General features: G+C 46.3%; 1 protein-coding gene across 8 annotated transcripts in view; it reads right to left on the reverse strand.

Moving 5' to 3' along the window:
- Window positions 1-58: 58 nt before the first annotated feature.
- LOC311127648 (kinesin-like protein KIFC3) overlaps window positions 59-22,083 on the reverse strand; it is a 66,254-nt gene continuing 44,229 nt past the window's right edge. For 3 of the 8 annotated variants that reach the window (XM_084159475.1, XM_084159476.1, XM_084159480.1), the window contains exons 2-20: window positions 18,657-18,777; window positions 16,931-17,082; window positions 13,337-13,514; window positions 12,785-12,957; window positions 12,212-12,355; window positions 9,956-10,237; window positions 9,489-9,662; window positions 8,324-8,471; window positions 7,810-8,052; window positions 7,442-7,617; window positions 7,079-7,183; window positions 6,793-6,923; window positions 5,918-6,041; window positions 5,262-5,391; window positions 4,892-5,121; window positions 4,578-4,724; window positions 2,802-2,928; window positions 2,450-2,496; window positions 59-1,879 (exon numbers count right to left, since the gene is read on the reverse strand). In XM_084159475.1, the coding sequence (XP_084015601.1) occupies window positions 1,871-1,879; window positions 2,450-2,496; window positions 2,802-2,928; window positions 4,578-4,724; window positions 4,892-5,121; window positions 5,262-5,391; window positions 5,918-6,041; window positions 6,793-6,923; window positions 7,079-7,183; window positions 7,442-7,617; window positions 7,810-8,052; window positions 8,324-8,471; window positions 9,489-9,662; window positions 9,956-10,237; window positions 12,212-12,355; window positions 12,785-12,957; window positions 13,337-13,514; window positions 16,931-17,082; window positions 18,657-18,738 (2,802 nt within the window). In that variant the 5' untranslated portion in view covers window positions 18,739-18,777 and the 3' untranslated portion in view covers window positions 59-1,870. Of the gene's footprint in view, window positions 1,880-2,449; window positions 2,497-2,682; window positions 2,929-4,577; window positions 4,725-4,891; window positions 5,122-5,261; window positions 5,392-5,917; window positions 6,042-6,792; window positions 6,924-7,078; window positions 7,184-7,441; window positions 7,618-7,809; window positions 8,053-8,323; window positions 8,472-9,488; window positions 9,663-9,955; window positions 10,238-12,211; window positions 12,356-12,784; window positions 12,958-13,336; window positions 13,515-16,930; window positions 17,083-18,278; window positions 18,534-18,656; window positions 18,778-22,083 lie in introns of those variants that run through there. The other 5 variants (XM_084159482.1, XM_084159481.1, XM_084159478.1 and 2 more) reach the window with 5 other exon arrangements.

A 22,083-nucleotide genomic window follows, 5' to 3' on the forward strand; every position in this document is an offset into this window, starting at 1 on the left:
TAGAAAGCAGCATATTTCAAAAAACATCTGTTAGAGACAGCATAAGAAGACGGTTGAGTTTCATTTGGTATTGAGTGTTTATTAAAAAGGGTGTACAAAAACAACACTGTAGAAACCTACGGAGGCAACAACAAAGACAAAAGCAAGCAGAGATACCCATCAACACGATGCAGCGTGTCCTCGATATTCCTCAGACATCCTGGTATTGGAGGGAACATTGGTTTAACATTGAAGAAACACTGTCGATTAGCTGATATGTACTGATTGATCAGTTGATCAAATGTACTAAGCATTCCTATTTACACTGGATGCATTTTCAAACATAGTTCACAAGCTTATCACTCCCTCAGGGGCAGCAGTTTCTGCAGCTACATATGTGTCTGTTCAGTGAGGTGATCCGTTGTCATTGGCAGCTTGTGGTCAGCCATAGGGAGTAGGATAAAGTGGTCCTGGATGCGGATCTAGGGTCAGTTTTGTGTCCCTATTGGATAACCTTAGGATTTGGGTAGAATAAACTGATCCTAGATCTGTGCTTCTGGGCAACTTCAACCTGCAGCATCCAATAACAGGAATGGCATTTCCTGTCTGGCAGGGAGTTTGAATCGGTCTAGCTTTATTCGCTCGGTACAAGAAACACGACAACATATCCAGGAACGTTTCCATGCAGTGCTGAGGCGGCTCTGTATTGCCCTGGAGAAATCTAATCTAAAACACAAACGGCTACACAGGAAGTTAAAAGCTCTCCGCACTCACGTCTCTTATTGCTCGCATCCTATTGGGTAAAAGAAGCCCAGCTCTATATCTGTGGAGTACCCTGATTGGATGAGGGGGAGAAAGTGTGGAAGGAGACCGGGATGGAACACTCGTAAAAAACACACAAAAAAACAACGGAGGCTAAAGGGATTAAAAACATCTCAAACACACAGATATATACTGTATATGCATATTATCATAATCCGTAACTGGAGCATTGTTAGAAAACACATCAAGAAGGTAACAGCCTCGTTTAAAGTGCATTTTTACCCAGAAATACTGTGATTGGAAGGTCTATACTGTTAGTTGATGATGGGACGAAGGGATTGGTTAGCACTAGGGGTGTGGGTGTGGCGTTATTGTGAGGGGTGGGGAGAGCAAGTCCATTGGCCAATGGGAGAATAGATCACAGGCCCGGTTGAAGGGTCAAAGGTGAAGGAGTGAAAGGTGGGGTGGAGTTGTTCTGGGCTGTGAGGAGTAAAGGGTTTCTTTATGAGAGTTGTTTTTAGGACAGGGGCCTGTGTTACTCTCAGGTGCTCCTCCCCTTTGGCCCCTAGTCAGGTGTGGAAGACAGACTGTCCTGTAGTCACTTGCAGTCTGGTGTGTTGTGTTTCTTGAGGGGTATAGACGAGGACACGTAGTTAAGATATAGAGGCTGTATAACAATCCTGGCTAAAATTAACACCTGTCCATTCCTTTCAGCTATCAGTAGTAATGAAGAAAAGGAGACCTGGAGGCCATTTTTAGAGCATTGGGACAGTCTTGGTATGCAGCATGAGGCGGCCTTCCATGGGGGTCAAAGTTTCTATCCCCCTCTTCATCCCTCTGCTGTTCAAATAGCTAAATAAATGAAATGTCACCGTTCTCTCAATCTGATTGATCAGATCTGATCGGTCAGATCTGATAATTTGCCTAGTCCAGTTGCTCTCACCCATTGGCTGAGTGAGATCAGCAGAAGGAGAGAGGGCTGATAGCGGACAGGTTGTTCCCAAAGCAGAGAGTTTCTATTGTTGGGTCAAGGTACTGGTTAACACCCTCCTGTTCAGACGGCCCAATGGCTGACTGGGTCAGGATCCGGGTTCATTCTGGATCCATTGGAGCCTTCAGACAGACAGTTTCAATCGTCCTGTAGGGGAAGAGTAATACTGTGAATCGTGGGGAGTGGTGTCCCTGTGTTAATAACAGCTCACTACAACCCAGCCAGAGAGCAGCACAGATGGGGAAGAGGAAGAGGTGATGTATCCACAGATTCCACACACACACACACACACACACACACACACAACAAATCCATATAGACAAGACACACAAACACCATCACATCATACAATATGCAGATCACACAAATAAGAATTGCATTCAGACCGTCAGTCACAGACAAAATCACAGACAGCTACAGACAGACAGTCAGAAGTCAGACAGCCAGACAATCACAGACCTGTACGGACACCTTCACCCACACACACATGGATCTGCAGATAGACAAACAAAGCTTGCAGTCTCTCACACACAGACAAAGGGACAAGAGTCAAGACCCACACAAAAAGTTTACAATCGCACGACTTCCTGATGTTAGAGGCGGGGTGTGTTAGATAGGTGGGCATTGACCAGGTGACACAGGTGGGCACTGGGCACCATGCCATGCTGAGCATTTACTTTCCATGCCAAGCGACCAATCAGCATAAACCCCACCTACCTGCCCACCGTCTCCCACCAATGGGCTGGCTCTGCCTAACAGCCTGTCTGCAAACCAACCAATCAGACCAGAGGATCAGGACACAGAGGAGTGAACGGATTCACACTGACCATTCACACCTCACTTGAGTTCACTTTGTTTGTGTATATTGTGTATATCTTTTTTATATCATCCCAATAATGGTGGCATAAGGTGGTGTGTGTGTGTGTGTATGGGGTGTGTGTACATGTTAGTGTTGTTGTATATTAATGGGTCCCAGGGTTCATGGTGACAGAGGACATTTCAAGAGAGGCATGTGTACCTGTTGAGACCTGGGACTAAGGGGTGTGTATGTGTGTGTACATACATTTACCTGTTGAGAGCTGGGACTGAGACCTCCGTCGTGTGTTTGGGGTTTTGGAGGAGGCGGAGAGGGTGGAGCCGGCACTGCTGGCCCGGGAGATGGGGAGGGGCACGGGAGTCACCGGGGGAGAGTCCAGCTGCAGAAAGGTCAAAGGTAAATTATAGAAACATCAATACCAAAGTTCAAGTTCCTCATTCAACCCCATTCCGCTAAGGATCCTGTCTAACTGGATTACGATTGTTTCTCTGCTTCTCTGTTTCGCGCTCATCTACTGCAGTCAGGGGTTAAAGCAAAATCCCATGACTGCAACTTAAGTCGATCTCAGATCGATTGTCTGGGGCCAAGTTAACCTCCCATTTCATGTAAGAAAGTCATGACCATCATGCTTTTAGGGAAAGAGGATAATTTAAAATGCGAGTTTGACCAATTCCAGTCCCCTTGCTTAGGGGGTTCGGGGCACTCCCCCGGATCATTTGAATGTAGAAGGACTGAAGATCAGTTCTAGTTACTTTTTAAAAGGACATTCTACTCCAAAATTAATGAAAATAAAATGATGCAGACACCTGACATTACCAGGTTCTGACCACTAGATGGTGTCATGACTTGCTGAAATGGAACGACCCTGCTGCAAGCTTGCAAGTTCCATTTACATTTTACATTTACGTTATTTAGCAGACGCTCTTATCCAGAGCGACTTACAGTTAGTGAATACATATATATATATATTTTTTTATATATACTGGCCCCCCGTGGGAATCGAACCCACAACCCTGGCGTTGCAAACGCCATGCTCTATCAACTGAGCTACATCCCTGCCGGCCATTCCCTCCCCTACCCTGGACGACGCTGGGCCAATTGTGCGCCGCCCATGAGTCTCCCGGTCGCGGCCGGCTGCGACAGAGCCTGGATTCGAACCAGGATCTCTAGTGGCACAGTTTGCACTGCGATGCAGTGCCTTAGACCACTGCGCCACTCAGGAGACATAGTTCCACTATCTATACAGGTGTAAACACTTCTCAAACCCAGACTGGATGCATCTATTATGCATTTGAATGCAGGCTCTGTCTGTCATTAACTCTGCAGTTTTCATCTGATGAAAGCAGTGTTTTGAATGGTCATCTGTTGAAATGATCTACTAAATGAACAAAGTGCATAACTTATCATAAACTAAGTGGTCACCAGGAATGGTCCATAATAATCCGTCATCACCTTTCCTGAATGTGTAAAATCTCTGCACCATTTAGTGGTCAGAACCTGGTAATATGAATATGTAGAATGGGACATAAACCTAACAACTTCAATCACTAATTTCTCTGAACAGGAGAAAAAATCCCATCACCAAATTCAGAACAATCTGAGATGGTGGGTGTCGAAATCCTCTTTCTTGTTATTTTTGAGGTGGAATGACCAGGAATGCTAATCTTATCTGTTTCTATCTACAGAAACGATGTCGGAACAATCTGAGATGGTGGGTGTCATTGCTTGCTAAAAAGAAATGACCCAGATGCTTTTTGGAGATAACCTTTTCAAACATCCTGAGCCTACTAGATCTTCTTTGCTAGAAAGTGGGTTTCCTAAAACAACTGCTTTGTGTTCAGCTCTGCCTAACCCATTCCCGACCTGGATCATTAAGGGCAGAGGGACAGAATGAAATCTGATGCCCCAGATTGGGCTCAGTGATCTGGGGAAGGTTTGACGTAAGGCCTGGGCTGACCTAGCACACGTGTGTGAGATTTCATGTGTGAGTGCATCCCTCACTCTCTCGTTGGTGTGTGTGTAGGTTACCTCCACGCTGTCATGGGTGGGCGAGGAGGAGGTGGAGGAGTTCTCCAACTGTCTCCTGGTGGCGTTGCCCAGCTCGATGGTCCGTACCCGCTGGGCAAACTTCAGAGAGCACACCGACTCACTCATGTTACTGACCAGGGGAGACACCTAGAGAAAATACCTTCTGATATTAGCCTGAAGGCTAGCATTGATGGCATCAAGCATCGATGGTTTTATTGTAGGCTAATAACAATTTAATTTGAAACCCCTTACCCCCCACCCCTCTCTCCCTCCCCAATCCCTCTCACACCCTCCTGTACCCCTCCCTCTCTCACCTGCACCATCATCAGGGTCTTGCTGTCCCCGCTCAGTGAGTCAGACAGCAGGTAGGTGAGCCGGGAGTTCCTGAAGGGCACGTGGGAGTGTCGGCTCCGCAGCGCATTGATGACGTCACCAAGGGCCGACAGGGACTTATTGATGCACTTGGCCTCTCGCAGGCGGCTGCCCTCTGCCCCGGATTTAGCAATCCGCTCTGAGCCAGCCAGGTCAACCAGGTTCAGCTTACCTAGCAGAGGTTGTACAGAGATAAAATCCTGAATGAGTGTGTGTGTGTGTGTGTGTGTGTGTGTGTGTGTGTGTGTGTGTGTGTGTATGTGTGTGTACCTTGTGTGCAATGTCCAGTACAGGAATTGTGTGTTTGTGTACCTTGCGTGCGGTGCCCGGTGGAGGAGTTGAAGCCTGCTACGGTGATGATGAGGAGGGCGTGAGAGCGGGAGCTGTGTTCGTTCAGATTGGTGCAGGCCGTGGCCCTGTTCATGTGACCCAGCTCAAACACCTACACAGAGGGCACAGGCCAGGGGTTAGAGGTCAGGGGTCATAGGAAGTGAATAACTGCTCTGTCATATGCACATGGAAGAACACACAAACACACAGGAGCAGATTTCAATCATTAACACACAAACTAATCTGTAGACTAGAGGCAAATCCCGGCTTGGGCACATTCCACTGGCTCAGGGAACACAAGATCTCTGTCAGACATTTCAGGATGAGAACTCAGCCTCAGGCCTAAGAACCGTGGGAGCCATCTTAATAACTGACGCATGATTGTAAACAATGCCCAATAACAGCTTTCTCTACACATCTGTATTTAATTGGAAAACACTACTGATGGAAAAGTATTGCTTTGGGGTTTAGGCCAGGAATACAATTTGGCACTTTGTGACTGGTAAGTAACACCATATGAACAAAATGTGATTGATTGACACACTGATTGCAGATCAGAGCACACTTATGGACATCGGACACAAAGCTACCCTGTGGCAGGCATAGTATAAGTGGCAGTAGTTGAACGGTGGCCTCACCCTGTTGATGTCCTCAGGGCTCTGGACAGTGAACTCCGTGAGGCCCGGTACATAGAGCTGACCGCTACCGTCTGGGTTCATCTTGATGTCCAGCTTCTCACCCTGGTTGTCCCCCAAAAGGTTCCTACAGAAAACAACAGCAACGCACTGTCACAAAGATGGTTCCCACTCAAAGAAAAATACTGTCTTAAAATGATACGCATACAGCACTACTTTGGGTGTATGGTGACGTTTGATATTTGTCCTATGATATCCCCCAACAACATTCGGCAGATAGAGCAATAGATGGATAACTAGATAGATACATAGATAGCTCAAATTAACAAAAACGATCAAGATAATCTGTAGTCGACTCTCCAACTAAGTGGGGCCAAAATGGCTTCTTTCATGCGCTATGATATTCCACCCCTCTTCTCGTGGTGCGTCCTGCCGTCATGCTTTGGCAGAAAGGACACACAGATGTTCAGAGATTATGCAACAGAGAGAGGGAGGGATAGAGGGAGGAAGGGGATAGAGGGAGGGAGGGAGGAGAGGAGCTCTTGTATTCAACAGATGAATCAAGGACATTATATATAATCCACTTTTATATAACTGCTGGCCCATGCACTCAAATTGCTTACACACATGCACACAGGAACTGTGTGAAAGACAGCTTAGGTCTAAATTACAATGAAATAACGCTTGAGCCGTGATCTAAAAAAGCCTTCTCATAATGGTACGTATTGTAACTACATCACCCTTGCTTCACCTCTGTCATTGTGTAACCTCTGAGGCAAGGCTGCACATGCACCTGCACTCAAATCCAAACCCACTCACCCTCTCTGACCTTATACTGATATGTGTGTGTGTGTGTGTGTGTGTGTGTGTGTCCTCACCGTAGGGTCTCGTTGTAGATCTCCACCATGCTAACAGTGATCTTGAAGTCCCAGTCGGGTGCTTTCTCAGTCACCTCAGAGAACAGCAGTCTGAGAGCCCTCTGGTTAATGCCCGGGTCCTTGGCCACACCCTAAAGAAAAGGACAGACAAGACATTTGCTATTAACAATCACTACAACACATCTCTTAATTTCTATCTAACCTTAATTTATCTCCTGTAGCCATGAGAGAGGAGGAGAGAGAGTGAAAGTGTGTGTGTGTGTGTGTATATATTAGCAGCGAGTACCTCCATGGTGTAGGTCTTTCCTGAGCCCGTCTGTCCGTAGGCGAAGATGCACACGTTAAAGCCATCAATACAGGACGTCACCAGGGACTGGACCTCCTGGAACACCTGGTTAGCCAATCAGAGAGGATTACAGCTGTTGTGATTGGTGACAGTAAACCCTTAGAATATATATAGACCGCAACATCCTTGTGGTATATCGCGATAATCTAAAGGGGCTTCCTCATGTCATTTCCTTCATCTGTGCTGATGAGAAACATCTTATGTTGCTTTTACCTGGGGTGCGTTTTCAGATCATTAAAGATGACGGCAAGGGAGCCACTTTAGACTATTGAGATGTACTCCAAGTCATGATGTTCTACTGACCTCTTCCTGTGTGGCCTGAGGGTGGAACACCTTGTCCAGTTCAAAGGTCATCAGTTTGCCTTTGTTGGAGAGGTAGAGAAGGGCATCGTCGTCTGGGTCAAAGCTGACCATGTTTTCGGCAGAATCACGCTCCCCTCGGCACACCGGCCGCACCCGACAGAACACCCTGATGTTACCTGGGAAGAGCAGGCAGAAGAGACACATTACAATACTGTTTTGGGACAACAAATGCAAAGATACACTGCTTTTGAACAGAATCGATCTGTTATGTACACAGATGCACCTGTGGAATCAACTGGATGTACTAGCTAGTATGAACGACTGATATCCCACACACCTCTCAGTATGCACAGTCAAGGGGGTCGTACCTTTGAGGCGCACCAGCTCGTTGTGGCACTTCTTCCTCAGGTTCATCTCTCTCTTGTACTTCCTCAGCAGCTCTTGGTTGGCACTGCTCACCTCGCCTATCACCTGGCAGATCTCCTGCTTGGCCTCGGTGATGGCCTTCTCCAGCATTAAGGGGAAGTCCTGCACCTGTCTCTTCAGACAGTTGTAGTCACAGGTGAGAGTACGCAGGGCTGGCTGCAGGGTCAAAAGGTTCATACGCACACCTGGGGACAGGGAGGGATACACACACACACACATTTTGTTACAACAGTGAATAATGACAAAAATAAAACAGAGCATACAAAAATTCCTGGGTCATATTCATTACGAAGGCCAACAAAATAGAATAAAACCTGATGTTGTCCAGTAAGAAAATCACTTTTGTTTTTTGATGGAAAATGTTTCACTTCGGTGTGCCCTAATGAATACCGTCCAGGACTGCGGTGTGCATACACGCAAATGCAAAAAGCACATAGTCCTAAACGTTCGGCTTACCTGCCAGGTTCTCATGCACAGCCTTCATCTCGCTTTCGGCCCTGATGAAGGCCTCCTCTATCACCCTGTTCTTCTCCTCCTCCAGGTTCTGCATTTCAGCCTCCAACTGGCCCTGGGCTCGCTCCATCTCCCCCTCGTACACCAGTATCTACAGGGGACAGAGAGAGAGTTTAGAGAGGGTTGGAAATGGAGATTGGAGTAGATCTTGGGACCATACCAACACACTGGTCTGGATGGGGACTGGAGCGTGTTTGGTGGTCTACCTGGAGCTAAGGGATGAGAGCTAAAAGCTAGCATAAAAGCTAACACTGGAACTCAGATCTAATAGCTACCAGGGCATTTGAGCTAAGGGCTTCAAATGTCCCATAACATCTAAAATCTGAAGCCTATAACTAACAGATGGAACTAATTAAAAGTTAGCTCCCAGCAAAACCATTGGGTTTGCTTCTTCTCAGCTACAGGATACATTAATGAGTTCACAATGTGTTGTGAACCATCATTACAGCTAAAAGCTAATCCAAAACAACCACACACTGCACCCCCCACACAAGACTGGAGGACCCTAGAACAGATTTAGGGTACAGTTTATACGTGTCACTACAGAACACAGGGTTTTGGTGGGGGGTTGAAACCACACAGATGTTCGGGGAGCTGGTGCCTGAGACACAGGAAGTGATGTAGTGGAAAACAGGACGCACTATGAGGGGCCTAATGTGGCTATCAAGGGGGGCCAACCTTAGACAACCTGCAAATGACCTCGCCATTGCCCCTTCCGACGGCCTTGGAGAGCAGGCCGCAGATACGGCCGCGGTCTGCACGCAGCTGGAACCAAACGTAAGCGAAGAGAGAGGGGTTAACACGGACCATGCCTCTACAGGGGAGGGGATGGGACGAGGGTCAAACCAATCACCTCTACTGGGAGGGAAGGGTGTTTTTGTGAAGGACCGTACCACCACAATCTACTACAAGGGGGTGAGTTGGATTGTACCAATGCTGGTACCAGGGGGAGGAACGAGGAGAACTTGAGAAATAATATGGGATTAGGAAGGGGCACAGAGGGTTACGCGTATGTGTGTGTGAGAGTAGTATGTGCATGTTGTTAGATGGTTGTGCATGTTGTTAGATGGTTGTGTGTGTGTCTGTGTACATCTCCTTATGTGTGTACCTGAGCTCGGAGCTGGGTGCTGGTCCTCTGGGACTCGTGCAGCTGTGTCTCCAGCTCTCGGAGCAGCTGTCTCTGCAGTGATAGCTGCTCCTGCAGGGTGGCGCTCTTGGCCTGGGCCTCAGCTACGGCCTGCTGAGACTCTGACGACTCCACCTCCACTATCTCAGTCACATACTGGACGGATAGAGAATAGAGAGAGCGAGATAGGTGAGGTAGGAGGAGAGCGATAAAGGTAGGGAGCAGGAGAGAGAGATTGATATCGTAAGATCATCAGGGAACATAATTCAGCAGCAAATGCTCTCGTAACATCCCAGTCATTCATATAACTCAAAAATATTGAATAGGTGGTAAGCTACCAACATATAGCTTACCCATCCTACCATTTCAGATCTATGAGGGACCATTAAGTAACATAGGAGCTAGCAAGGGGTTGTTTTTGAAATGGGACAGTTTTTGCGATTCCTCACCTTGACCTGATGGGGCTGGGTGGCCTGTCTGGCCAGCTCCTCCTCACAGTCCCTGAGCCGGACGCTCAGCTGCTGCTCCACCTCCCCCTGCTGACACTTGGACTCCTCCAATTGCCTCTGCATCTCCCCCGCGTGGCGCTTGGACTCCTCCAGCTGTCGGCTGAGCGTTTCCACACGGCCGGCCTTCTCCAGGACCTGCTGCTCCAACTCAGCCAGCCTCCTCTCCCTCGGTCTGGCCTGGATCTCCCAGCGAGACACCTCCCCACGCAGGGCCTCCGCATCCTATATAACACAACATAGTTCTTTTTTTATTATAATTTTTTTACCCCCTTTTTTCTCCCCAAGTTTGTGGTATCCAATAGGTAGTTACAGTCTTGTCCCTTCGCTGCAACTCCCGTACGGACTTGGGAGAGGCGAAGATCGAGAGCCGTGCGTCCTCCGAAACACAACCCAACCAAGCCGCACTGCTTCTTGACACAATGCCCGCTTAACCCGGATGCCAGCCGCACCAATGTCAGAGGAAACACTGTACACCTGGCGACCGGCCCGCCATAGGAGTGGCTAGTGCGCGATGGGACAAGAACATCCCTGCCGGCCAAACCCTCCCCTTAGCTGGACGACGCTGGGCCAATTGTGCACCGCCCCATGGGTCTCCCGGTCGCGGCCGGCTGCGACAGAGCCTGGACTCGAACCAGGATATCTAGTGGCACAGCTAGCACTGCGATGCAGTGCCTTAGACCACTGCGCCGCTCGGGAGGTCCACAACATACAGTTATAATACACCACACACACTTATAACACTGCCTCTTCTCGCTCTCTGGCCTGGTTCTTCCAACAAGATAACTTCCCACACAGGGCGTCCGTATCCTACACACACAGAGCTAAACTCAGCAAAAAAGAAACAGCCCCTTTTCAGGACCCCGTCTTTCAAAGATAATTAGTAAAAATCCAAAAAGCTTCACAGATCTTCATTGTAAAGGGTTTAAACACTGTTTCCCATGCTTGTTCAATGAACCATAAACAATTAATAAACATGCACCTGTGGAACGGTCGTTAAGACACTAACAGATTACAGACGGTAGGCAATTAAGGTCACAGTTATGAAAACTTAGGACACTAAAAAGGCCTTTCTACTGAAACACCAAAAGAAAGATGCCCAGGGTCCCTGCTCATCTGCGTGAACGTGCCTTAGCCATGCTGCAAGGAGGCATGATGACTGCAGATGTGGCCAGGGCAATAAATTGCAATGTCTGTACTGTGAGACGCCTAAGACAGCGCTACAGGGAGACAGGACTGACAGCTGATCGTCCTCGCAGTGGCAGATCACGTGTAACAACACCTGCACAGGATCGGTACATCCGAACAACACACCTGCAGGACAGGTACAGGATGGCAACAACAACTGCCCGAGTTACACCAGGGACGAGTCGCGGTTTTGTCTCACCAGGGGTGATTGTCGGATTCGCGTTTATCGTCGAAGGAATGAGCGTTACACTGAGGCCTGTACTCTGGAGCGGCATCGATTTGGAGGTGGAGGGTCCGTCATGGTCTGAGGCGGTGTGTCACAGCATCATCGGACTGAACTTGTTGTCATTGCAGGCAATCTCAACACTGTGCGTTACAGGGAAGACATCTTCCTCCCTCATGTGGTACCCTTCCTGCAGGCTCATCCTGACATGACCCTCCAGCATGACAATGCCACCAGCCATACTGCTCGGTCTGTGCGTGATTTCCTGCAAGACAGGAATGTCAGTGTTCTGCCATGGCCAGCGAAGAGCCCGGATCTCAATCCCAATGAGCACGTCTGGGACCTGTTGGATCGGAGGATGAGGGCTAGGGCCATTCCCCCCAGAAATGTCTGGGAACTTGCAGGTGCCTTGGTGGAAGAGTGGGGTAACATCTCACAGCAAGAACTGGCAAACCTGGTGCAGTCCATGAGGAGGAGATGCACTGCAGTACTTAATGCAGCTGGTGGCCACACCAGATACTGACTGTTACTTTTGATTTTGACCCCCGCTTTGTTCAGGGACACATTATTCCTTTTATGTTAGTCACATGTCTGTGGAAATTGTTCAGTTTATGTCTCAGTTGTTGAATCTTGTTATGTTCATACAAATATTTACACATGTTAAGTTTGCTGAAAATAAACACAGTTGACAGTGAGAGGACGTTTCTTTTTTTGCTGAGTTTATAATAGACACATATAAAAAAAACGGGGTTTTCACAGCCTCTGTTGCACTTGATTCACACCCGTACCTGGCTGTGGGGGCAGTCAGTGGCTGTGCAGGCCGGTGGAGGAGCCTCCTGGAGCAGTGAGGTCTTGCATGCCTTCAGCTCCTGCTTCAGCCGCTCGTTCTCGACCACCAACAGCTCCAGGTGCTTCTCCAGGTCGGTCGCCCCCTACAGGACAGGAGGAACAGGCACGTCAGTATCACACAAAGGCACCACACAGAGGGATATAAATATACACAGGAATACATTAAAATGTATTCACACACACAGCAATGCACAAGCACTTTTTCTCTGCCCCCCGGACACGAACATCAGGAGACAGTGAAACAAAAGAACACATACAGATGTACATACCATTGCACTTTGACTTGCCCCCTCTCCCTCACCTCCCCATCTCACCCTCTTACACACACTCTCACTCACATGCAACACCTTAGAATGCCTGTGAAGCAGAAGTGTGTCACGGTGCAATCTTACACCTGGAAGAAAAGGTGTCAGTTATCTTGTGCTCGTCTTTCCCAGGCTTGCCCAAGAATGTAGGCCAGCAGGGCTCTGCACTCATTCTCTCTTTCCATCCCTCCTCTCCCCTCCCCTCACCAGCTCCGAGCGCAGTCTCTCCACCTCCTGGGTCTGGTCTAGCAGCTTCTCCTCCAGCTCCCCCACCTGTGTGCGCAGCGCTGTGATGAGCTGCTCTCCTTCCTGAATGAGACGGTTGCTGTGCTGCTGCTGCTGCTCCTGTGGCTCAGCCAGCCTCTGCACTGCCCTCACACCTGCAACACACACAGTGATAAACACATATACACGCACCAACAGAATTTAAAAACAGACACCCACGCCATCCAGCCCCACAGTAGTGGATAATGCATGTTGACAGTCGGTCACAGCCGTGACACACAGCCCTCTTCTTGCTGACAGGCTGGCTTGTGTCAGTACTGTGAACCCCGTCCTGACAGACACACACCATGACGAGACCATTTGGAGTCATTGATTTCACAGTAATTACTGATGTATCAGTCACGACTCCGTCCTTTCTTTACAGCTGCAGTTCTCCTTCCTACTACTCTAATACAGTTCTCCCTTGCTCTTTCTTCCTCCCTCTATCCCCTCCCTCCCTCCCTGTATCCATCCATCTCCCCGTTCCTCTCTCACCGTTGGGCAGTGCTGTGTGCGGCTCCTCCTTTAGAGTGCGTATGACGTTAGTCTTCTCCTGCAGACTCTGTTCGTGACTCTGCAGGTGACTCTGCTGCAGTCTCTGCAGCTGCAGACACCGGGAAGCTTCCTCGCTTCGCAGACGCGCCTGGAACTCACACACTTTCTCCTGCAGTGTCTAGACACGTGCACATGCACACATACACGGCAAAGGTCAAAGGTTAGAAGCCAGACAGGTCGTTAACGTCACTATTCCAAGGGAACGAGGATGTGTAAAGGAGGATTGGACCGTTTATAACATCATCCATGTTCACAGGTCCGATCAGAACTGACCCATCCAGTCAGTCTATAGGTAAATCGATTTGAATTCAATCACTTTTTGACAGCATCCCTTTTGACTTAAACATTTATTATACATGTTTGCCCATGGAAGAAGTGGTCAGAAAGGGATTCAGGAGATAAAAGGTACTCAAAGTTGACCCATTTTGCAGAACCCACCATACCATGAGACAGACATCCATGTCTTCATCACTGGAAAAGATAAACGGTTGAGTTTGATATCATTTAAAAACAGTGTTTTCAAACAATTGTATTATATATAAAAAATAAAACGTTATAAAAAAACAACCTTAAATGTCATTTATCAACAAACGTGTAAACTCATGACACCCACCCTGTATTCAAGAGTCTCAACCAATGGCGGGCACAACACAAAAACCTTATGTAAAATGGGCTCTAAGCTACAACAAAAAAATTGGAGTTAAGCGTTTTTAGACAATTGACTTGAAATGTAAAAAACCTGACAACTTGTGTAAAAATATCTTATTTTCCAGAAATTATAGAAGTTTGACAACCCTGTTAGCAAGCTTTTAAATTATATACATCTCAATCGATTATCTTTTCCAGTGATGAAGACATGGATGTCTCATAGTATGGTGGGGTACGCAAAATGGGTCAACTTTGAGCGCACCTTTATCTCTTGAATGTTTTGGCATTCAGGTCCAAAAAGTCACTTTCTGAGCACTTCTACAACGGCCAAATGTGTATGGAAGGTTTTGTTCAAATCAAGAGGTGCTGTCAAAAAGTGATTGAATTCAAATGGATATACCCCTATACCAGTGGTTTTCAAACATCTCCTATGGGACCCCCAGACATTTCACAATTTTGTTGTGGCCCCGAACTAGATCATCTGCACTCACCTGCCAGTTTATTAAGTACACCACCCAGTTTGCGAAAATGGATCGCTCCTACAGGCAGTGAGTCACGTGGCTGTAACTTGCTATATAAAGCAGGCAGACAGGCATCCAGTTACTGTTCGATTGAACATTAGAATGGGCAAAACAAGTGACCTAAGCGACTTTGAGTCTGGTATGGTTGCCGGATCCAGTATCTCAGAAACAGCCGCTGAAACAGCATCTCGGAACGCACAACTCGTTGATCCTTGTCACGGATGGGCTAACGCAGCAGACGACCACACCGGGTTCCACTACTATCCACTAAAAACAAGAAAAGGCTCCAGTGGGCACGCGATCACCAACACTGGACAATTGAGGAATGAAAAAATAGGGCCTGGTCCAACGAATCCCAGTTCCTGTTGTGTCATGCTGATGGCAGAGTCAGGATTTGGCATAAGCAGCATGAGTCGATGGACCCATCCTGCCTGGTGTACTGGTGTGGGGAAAGTTTTCCTGGCACATGTTAGGTCAATTGTGCAACAATTGAATGCCACAGCATATCTGAACATTGTTGCTGACCAAACCCAATACAGCATCTTTGGGATGAGATGGAATGGGCTGTTTGCAGCATTAATGTACCGCCGTCCAATCTGCAGCAGCTGTGTGATGCCATCCCTGTAGAACATTTCTGACACCTTGTAGAATCCATGCCCTGAAGAATTCAGGCTGTTCTGGAGGAATAGGTGGGTCCGACCCGGTACTACATGGGTGTATCTAATAAACTGGCCAGTGAGTGTAATTCACCTAATCAAGGGTTTGATGATTAGTTGAAGATTAAAATCAGGTGTGCTAGTTCTGGAATAGATCAAATACATTGAACTGCATGGGGTCCCCGAGAAGAGGTTTGCAAACCAATGGTCTATACAAATAGACTCGGATGCAGAGATGAAACTGCTACTCTACCAACTGAAACCACCTACAGCCATACAAATCAGACTAAAGAAACTAAAATACTAAATACACACAGAGACAGAGAGAGAGAGAGAGAGAGAGAGAGAGAGAGAGAGAGCTAGAGACTGTAGAGAAAGTGAAAGAGAGCGAATGAGGACATTACATAGGCAGATGTCCAGGAACAGGACCAGGTGACCTTCTGTGGATGAAAGGGTGATGGGGGGAGGAGAGAGGGATGAGAGGACGTACAGCAATGAAAGGTGTAGAGGGGTGGAGGAAGACAAAGAGAAATGGCAGATGAGATAAAGGAGAAACAGCACAACGATGAACGAAAGAGGAATATGGAGGAAATGCAACGATTTGTTGAAGAGACATCTTTTTGTGTACGCGGGTAAGTTTGCGCGTACGCGTCCAGTTAAAAGCCACGTGTCAAAAGGCACGGACAGCACTGTCATCTTTAATCTGCAAGACCTGTCGCTATGAGACGCCAATGCCATTTTATGAAGTGCTGATGTGAGCTTTATGACTTAGCACTGGGGCTGTCAACGCAAGTCCAAATCCAAGTTACAGCGGCAGATTAGGAAACGCTTGTCACGAGACGCTGGGCAGAACAGTGTAGAATACCCACGCCTGAGGGGTATACTACAAAGTAAGATCAATGACTTAGCCAGCTCACTTTCCTAAATATTCTGAAATAACCTTTTATTTTATAGAAAGATAAGCTTGAAATAGGCATGTCTGATTGACCCAACAACCAAAAACACATCTTAGTTTATCTTTCCTAATGAACCAGAAAATCAGTACTTATTTATGTTTGTTTATCCAAGTTAGCTGGTTAACTCATTGATCCTGGTTTGTAGTATACCCCTCTGTGCTGTGTTCAGTGGGGCACAACATTGTGGAACGTTCCAACGGAAATATACTATGTAGAACAGACATGCCTCTCAGTCATGTGATAAAATAAGGTCTGCTCTATTTGTGACATTTCTATATGCAACGTTCAGTCCGTTATACCCTCCTGAAGGAAGATCTGTTTGTTTTATTACTATAAAGGTATGTGTTGTTGTAACAGTGTGAGCTCTACCCTATGTTACTCCAAATGCTGACAAAGCAACACAATCCTGAACACACATGAAATGAAACCACAGGAGGGATACAATGCAGACACACAAGATTCTCTGTTCTGCAGAGTACATATAGAGTGTACAGGATAATGACAGCTAGGCTGTGTGTGTGTGTGTGTGTATTTGTATTGGTGTGTGTTAGAAGCTCATTAAAACCTGATCGATAAATCGACTGAGTCCCACTCCCCAGGGCTCTTCCTGACCTGAAACGCCCCCACCAGTTTAGCCAGTGAAACCAGGACAAACCAGTATCATGTTGGGAAAACACCCACCAATATGAACGATACGCTAGCCACATTGACCTAGTTAGTTGAGTATTAGTTGTGTGTGTGCAGTCATCTCACCTGTATGAGTAGCTGTTGGTTGTGGTTGTGCTGGCTGGTTTCTAATTGGTCAGTAGTGGTCAGAGCGGTGCGTTGTGGGAAAGTGGCTGCGGGTAGAGACAGGAAGGAGCAGTCCTCCTCACCATCACTCATCAAGAAGTCCACCGAGCTCGCTACGGACACACGGGAGGGACAAACAAAGTTAGAAACACAAACATGGACTGTACACTCACAGTTAAACACAGTACACAAACAAGCCTCAGCCAAATGGGTTGATTATGTTCTTATCCACTGTGGCAGAGACGATCCTGTATTCACTTGAGTCAGAAAACAGCCTCTATCCCTCTACCCTTTTCCATCTTCTCCCTCTCTCTCCTTCCCTCTCTCTACCTGTGTCAGAGGTAATTTGCTATTGCCCTCTCTTCTTCCCACTTACCTTTCTCCCCCCCTCTCCCTCTACTAACCATTATTCTCTCCTCTCCCCTCAGGCAAGAGTGATTCTAGGCCTCTCTCCCCTATTCTCCCTGCCCAACCTTCCAAGGTTCACACAGACAGTCCCATGGAAACCAGCACAGCTAGATAAGCAGTGTGATAACACAGGAACCAGCAGGTGATGCATTAACTGCATACAGGCCTGTTTACATGTGTGTATGCATGTGTGTATGTGTATGGTCACCTGTATGGGGGCCCAGAGTCTTATCAACCTGAGGACAATCAGTGTACTGTACTACTACACTGGGTCTATTAAACACACAAATCAACCCTACAATATTAACCTGTATTAACACACATGCTCACACTCAAACACAGACGTTTATTTCCTAATACACACGTAAGAGCAATTTAACTGAACAAAGCGCCTTATCCATACAATGGATCACAGACTAAGGCAAACACACACCAAGAAAAATACACTTATTCAGGGAAGTTCGGTAACTGATGACACAGCAGATTAAGTCCCACAGCGGAGTCACACACGTACAAAACGTACACACAAACTCACACACCATTAGGACACACATTGTTAAGTATTATACGACCGGACACGTAAAACGCTACCATCCTCTCCTCCTCTCATTCTCTAACTTCCGTTCTCCGTTTCGCTAGCAACACTGTCCCTTTCTCTCCCCTCTCTCTGCCTTTCTTTCTTTCTCAGACAGTCACTCTCTTGCTTTCTTTTCTGCACTAGCACAATCACAGTTCTGCTGCTCCATCGTCACCTTGAGCAGTCCTGCAAGAGCATTAGCGCAGAGAAACACACATCCACAGACAGATGCACACACACACACGAACACACACAATAGGTCCAGTGTTTACACTCCTGGCCCCTGGACTGTGGCTGTAAGGGGATCAGCTTTAAGCTCTGTACCTGCTAGAGACGCACTCCTTCAGCTGAGAGAGGTAGAGAAAGAGAGAGAAGACTGGCACACTAACTCCTCACCGCTTTCTCAGACCACTGTCAGACTCTTCCTTTCCCCTCTCCAGTCAGATATAGGAATTCCTTCTCTTCTCCAATATTTCCTGTCTCTCCCAGTTTCACTGAGAGGCACAGCTCATGGGAATGTGTCACACACTCCTCTACTCTTAGTCCCGTCAGACAGGCAGCACACACCTCTCCCATTCCCTCTCATGCTCCCTCCCGCTCTTTGTCATCCCAAAAATGTGGCCACACTGGTTTAGTCCCACCCCTGTGTCACAGAGGGACTCCCTTGCTGCCCAATGGTGTGGGCCTACAGAATCCACTCACCATCCAATGAGACGTCTTTCTTCCAGAGCTCCTGCAGACAGGGGGCGTGGCCAAGGTCCCAGGTCTTTCTTGTTCCGAACATGACCGCAGGGCTGAGCAAAGCACTGGGTCTCTGGACCGGCTAGAGAGAGACAGAAAAAGACAGAGATAGCGTGAGATAGAAAGACAGAGATACTGTACATTTACATTTTTGTCATTTAGCAGATGCTCTTATCCACAGTAGTGAGTGCATACATTTTCATTTTTTTTTCTCTTCATACTGATCCCCCGTGGGAATTGAACCCACAACCCTGGTGTTGCAAGCGCCATGCTCTACCAACTGAGCTACATGGGATTACATACACAGAGAGAGAGACAAGAGCTTGTGGTCAATATTCCCTGTGTTATAATTTCATTGCTATTATTGATTTAATAGGTTCTTGCTTTGGCAATATAAGATAACGACTTGTCATGCCAAAAAAGCTAATTGAAAGTTCAGCAGAAATGTAACTGAAAGAGAAAAAGACCGACAGTACGGTATATGAGAGTGATAGGAGAGAGGAGAAAGAGAGCATTTGTGTGTGTGTGTGTGTGCGCACGCATCTGTTTACACAGTGGGCGGTGGGAACAGCCTTCAGAGTTCATGATAAACACAGGAGAAACGAGAAAGAGATGGACAACATTCCTGCATGACTGACAACCACACTCACAGCCGATACTGGGGTGTATTCATTAGTCAGACACCATTTCCTCCAAACTGAAAATGTTTTGCAACTATTGGACAATTTCAGGTAGGTCCCTCCCTGTTTCATTCCGTTTGCTTCCGATAGGTTCAGCTTGGTTCCTAGTGAATACACCCCTGGTACCAGTTACCTGTTTACTACAGCCACACGAATACTGATCTGGGCCCGGTTTCCCGATAGAACTTAAGCTTACAAGTGTTTTAACGATGCATCGTTCCTATAATGGCCAAATAACTCACATGCGTTTCCCAAAACACCACATAGGGAGAACTTTCACAAAGTAGGTCGTTGGAGCATGTGTCGATACTGATAGGATTGGAAAAAAAATGCAGCACTGCTCTCGGATCAGCTTTCTCCATTCAAATCTTACCTTAACATTGGGAATTATTCCACAATACTGACGACGGATCAGCTCCTAGAGAGATATTATCACCTACAGTGCCTTCAGAAAGTATTCACACCCCTTGACTTTTTCCACATTTTGTTGTGTTACAGCCTGAATTTAAAATGGATTAAATTGAGATTGTTTTGCCACTGGCCTACACACAATACCTCAATGTCAAAGTGGAATTATGTTTTTAGAAGTTTTTACAAATGAGTAAAGGTTTCCTTAACAAGGGTTAGGGTTAGGGTTAACTCACTGTGTGCAATAATCTTTTATGAATACCTCATCTCTGTACCCCACACATACAATTATCTGTGAGGTCCCTCAGTCGAGCAGTGAATTTCAAACAGATTCAACCACAAAAGACCAGGGAGGTTTTCCAATGCCTCGCAAAGAAGGGAATCGATTGGTAGATGAGTAAAAATCTTGAAAGCAGACATTGAGTAAGTTTACATGCACACTAATAATTTGATATTAAACTGATTATGGCAATAGGCAGATTATGCAATATTCATGCAAACACCTTACTCTGTTTATATTAAATTGGCATATGGTCAAAATCAAAGTAAGCATATGCCAATTAAGCAATCTGAGCAATCTTTCAAATTATTATAAAACACCTTAAAATCGGCATTCCAGCAGTGTATTTGATCTGTGCATGTGCTAGCACCAGCCAAGCGAGCCTCCCTCTTTAGCGTGACTGAAGTGTGTTCAGAACAACTGAATGTATGCGTCTTAGAGGTAGTTTTCACATACAAACTTTATATGTCCGAACTCAGAACCAAACATGTTCGCTGTGGTATAACTTATTTTGATTGGCGATTTTCTGCCATCAGGTAGCCTGATTTCTGATGTGTCCATGTAAATAGGATTATTTGGGAAATTCTTCTTGCAAAGCATGTAAACGTTTTAATCAAACTATTATATTATCTGACTATTCACAATAATCAAATGATTGTGTGCATGTAACCACACTCATTGAATATCTCTTTGAGCATAGTGAAGTTATTACACTTTCGATGGTATTTCAATTCACCCAGTCACTACAAAAATACGTCCTTCCCAATTCTGTTGCCGGAGAGGAAGGAAACCACTCAGGGATTTCACATGAGGCCAATAGTGACTTTAAAACAGTTAAGAGTTTAATGGCTGTGATAGGAGAAAACTGAGGATGGATCAACAACATTGTAGTTACTCCACAATACTAACCTAATTGACAGAGTGAAAAGACGGAAGCCTGTATAGAATAAAACTATTCCAAAACATGCATCCTGTTTGCAACAAGGCACTAAAGTAAAACTGCAAAAAAGTGTTGTTATGCTTGGGGCTAATTCAATACAACACATTACGGAGTATCACTTTTCATATTTTCAAGCATAGTGTTGGCTGCATCAAGTTATGGGTATGCTTGTAATCATTAAGGACTGGGGAGTTTTTCAGGATAAAAAAAAACGGAATGGAGCTAAGCACAGGCTAAATCCTAGAGGAAAACCTGGAGGCCAAATCTACACTGGAGTTGCTTACCAAGGTGGCAGGGAATGTTTGAGTGGCCGAGTTGCAGTTTTGACTTAAATCTAATTGAAAATCTATGGCAAGACCTAAAAGTAGTTGTATAGCAATGATCAACAACCAATTTGACAGAGCTTGAATCATTTTTTAAAGAATAACGGGAAAATGTTAAACAATCCAGGTGTGGAAAGCTCTTAGAGACTTACAGTGGCTTGCGAAAGTATTCACCCCCCTTGGCATTTTTCCTATTTTGTTGCCTTACAACCTGGATTTAAAAATGGATTTTTTGGGGGTTTGTATCATTTGATTTACACAACATGCCTACCACTTCGAAGATGAAAAGTATGTTTTATCGTGAAACTAACAAGAAATAAGACAAAAAAACAGAAAACTTGAGCTGCATAACTATTCACCCCCCCAAAGTCAATACTTTGTAGAGCCACCTTTTGCAGCAATTACAGCTGCAAGTCTCCTGGGGTATGTCTCTATAAGCTTGGCCCATTCTTCAAGGCAAAACTGCTCCAGCTCCTTCAAGTTGGATAGGTTCCGCTGCTGTACAGCAATCTTTAAGTCATACCACAGATTCTCAATTGGATTGAGGTCTGGGCTTTAACGGCCATTCCAAGACATTTAAATATTTCCCCTTAAACCGCTCCAGTGTTGCTTTAGCAGAATGTTTAGGGTATTTGTCCTGCTGGAAAGTGAACCTCCGTCCCAGTCTCAAATCTCTGGAAGACTGAAACAACTTTCCATCAAGAATTTCCCATCCATCATTCTGAACGGTTTCCCAGCCCCTCACGATGAAAAACAT

Source organism: Coregonus lavaretus (genome assembly GCF_964263955.1).
Source record: "Coregonus lavaretus genome assembly, chromosome: 4".
Classification (NCBI taxonomy): Eukaryota; Metazoa; Chordata; class Actinopteri; order Salmoniformes; family Salmonidae; genus Coregonus; species Coregonus lavaretus.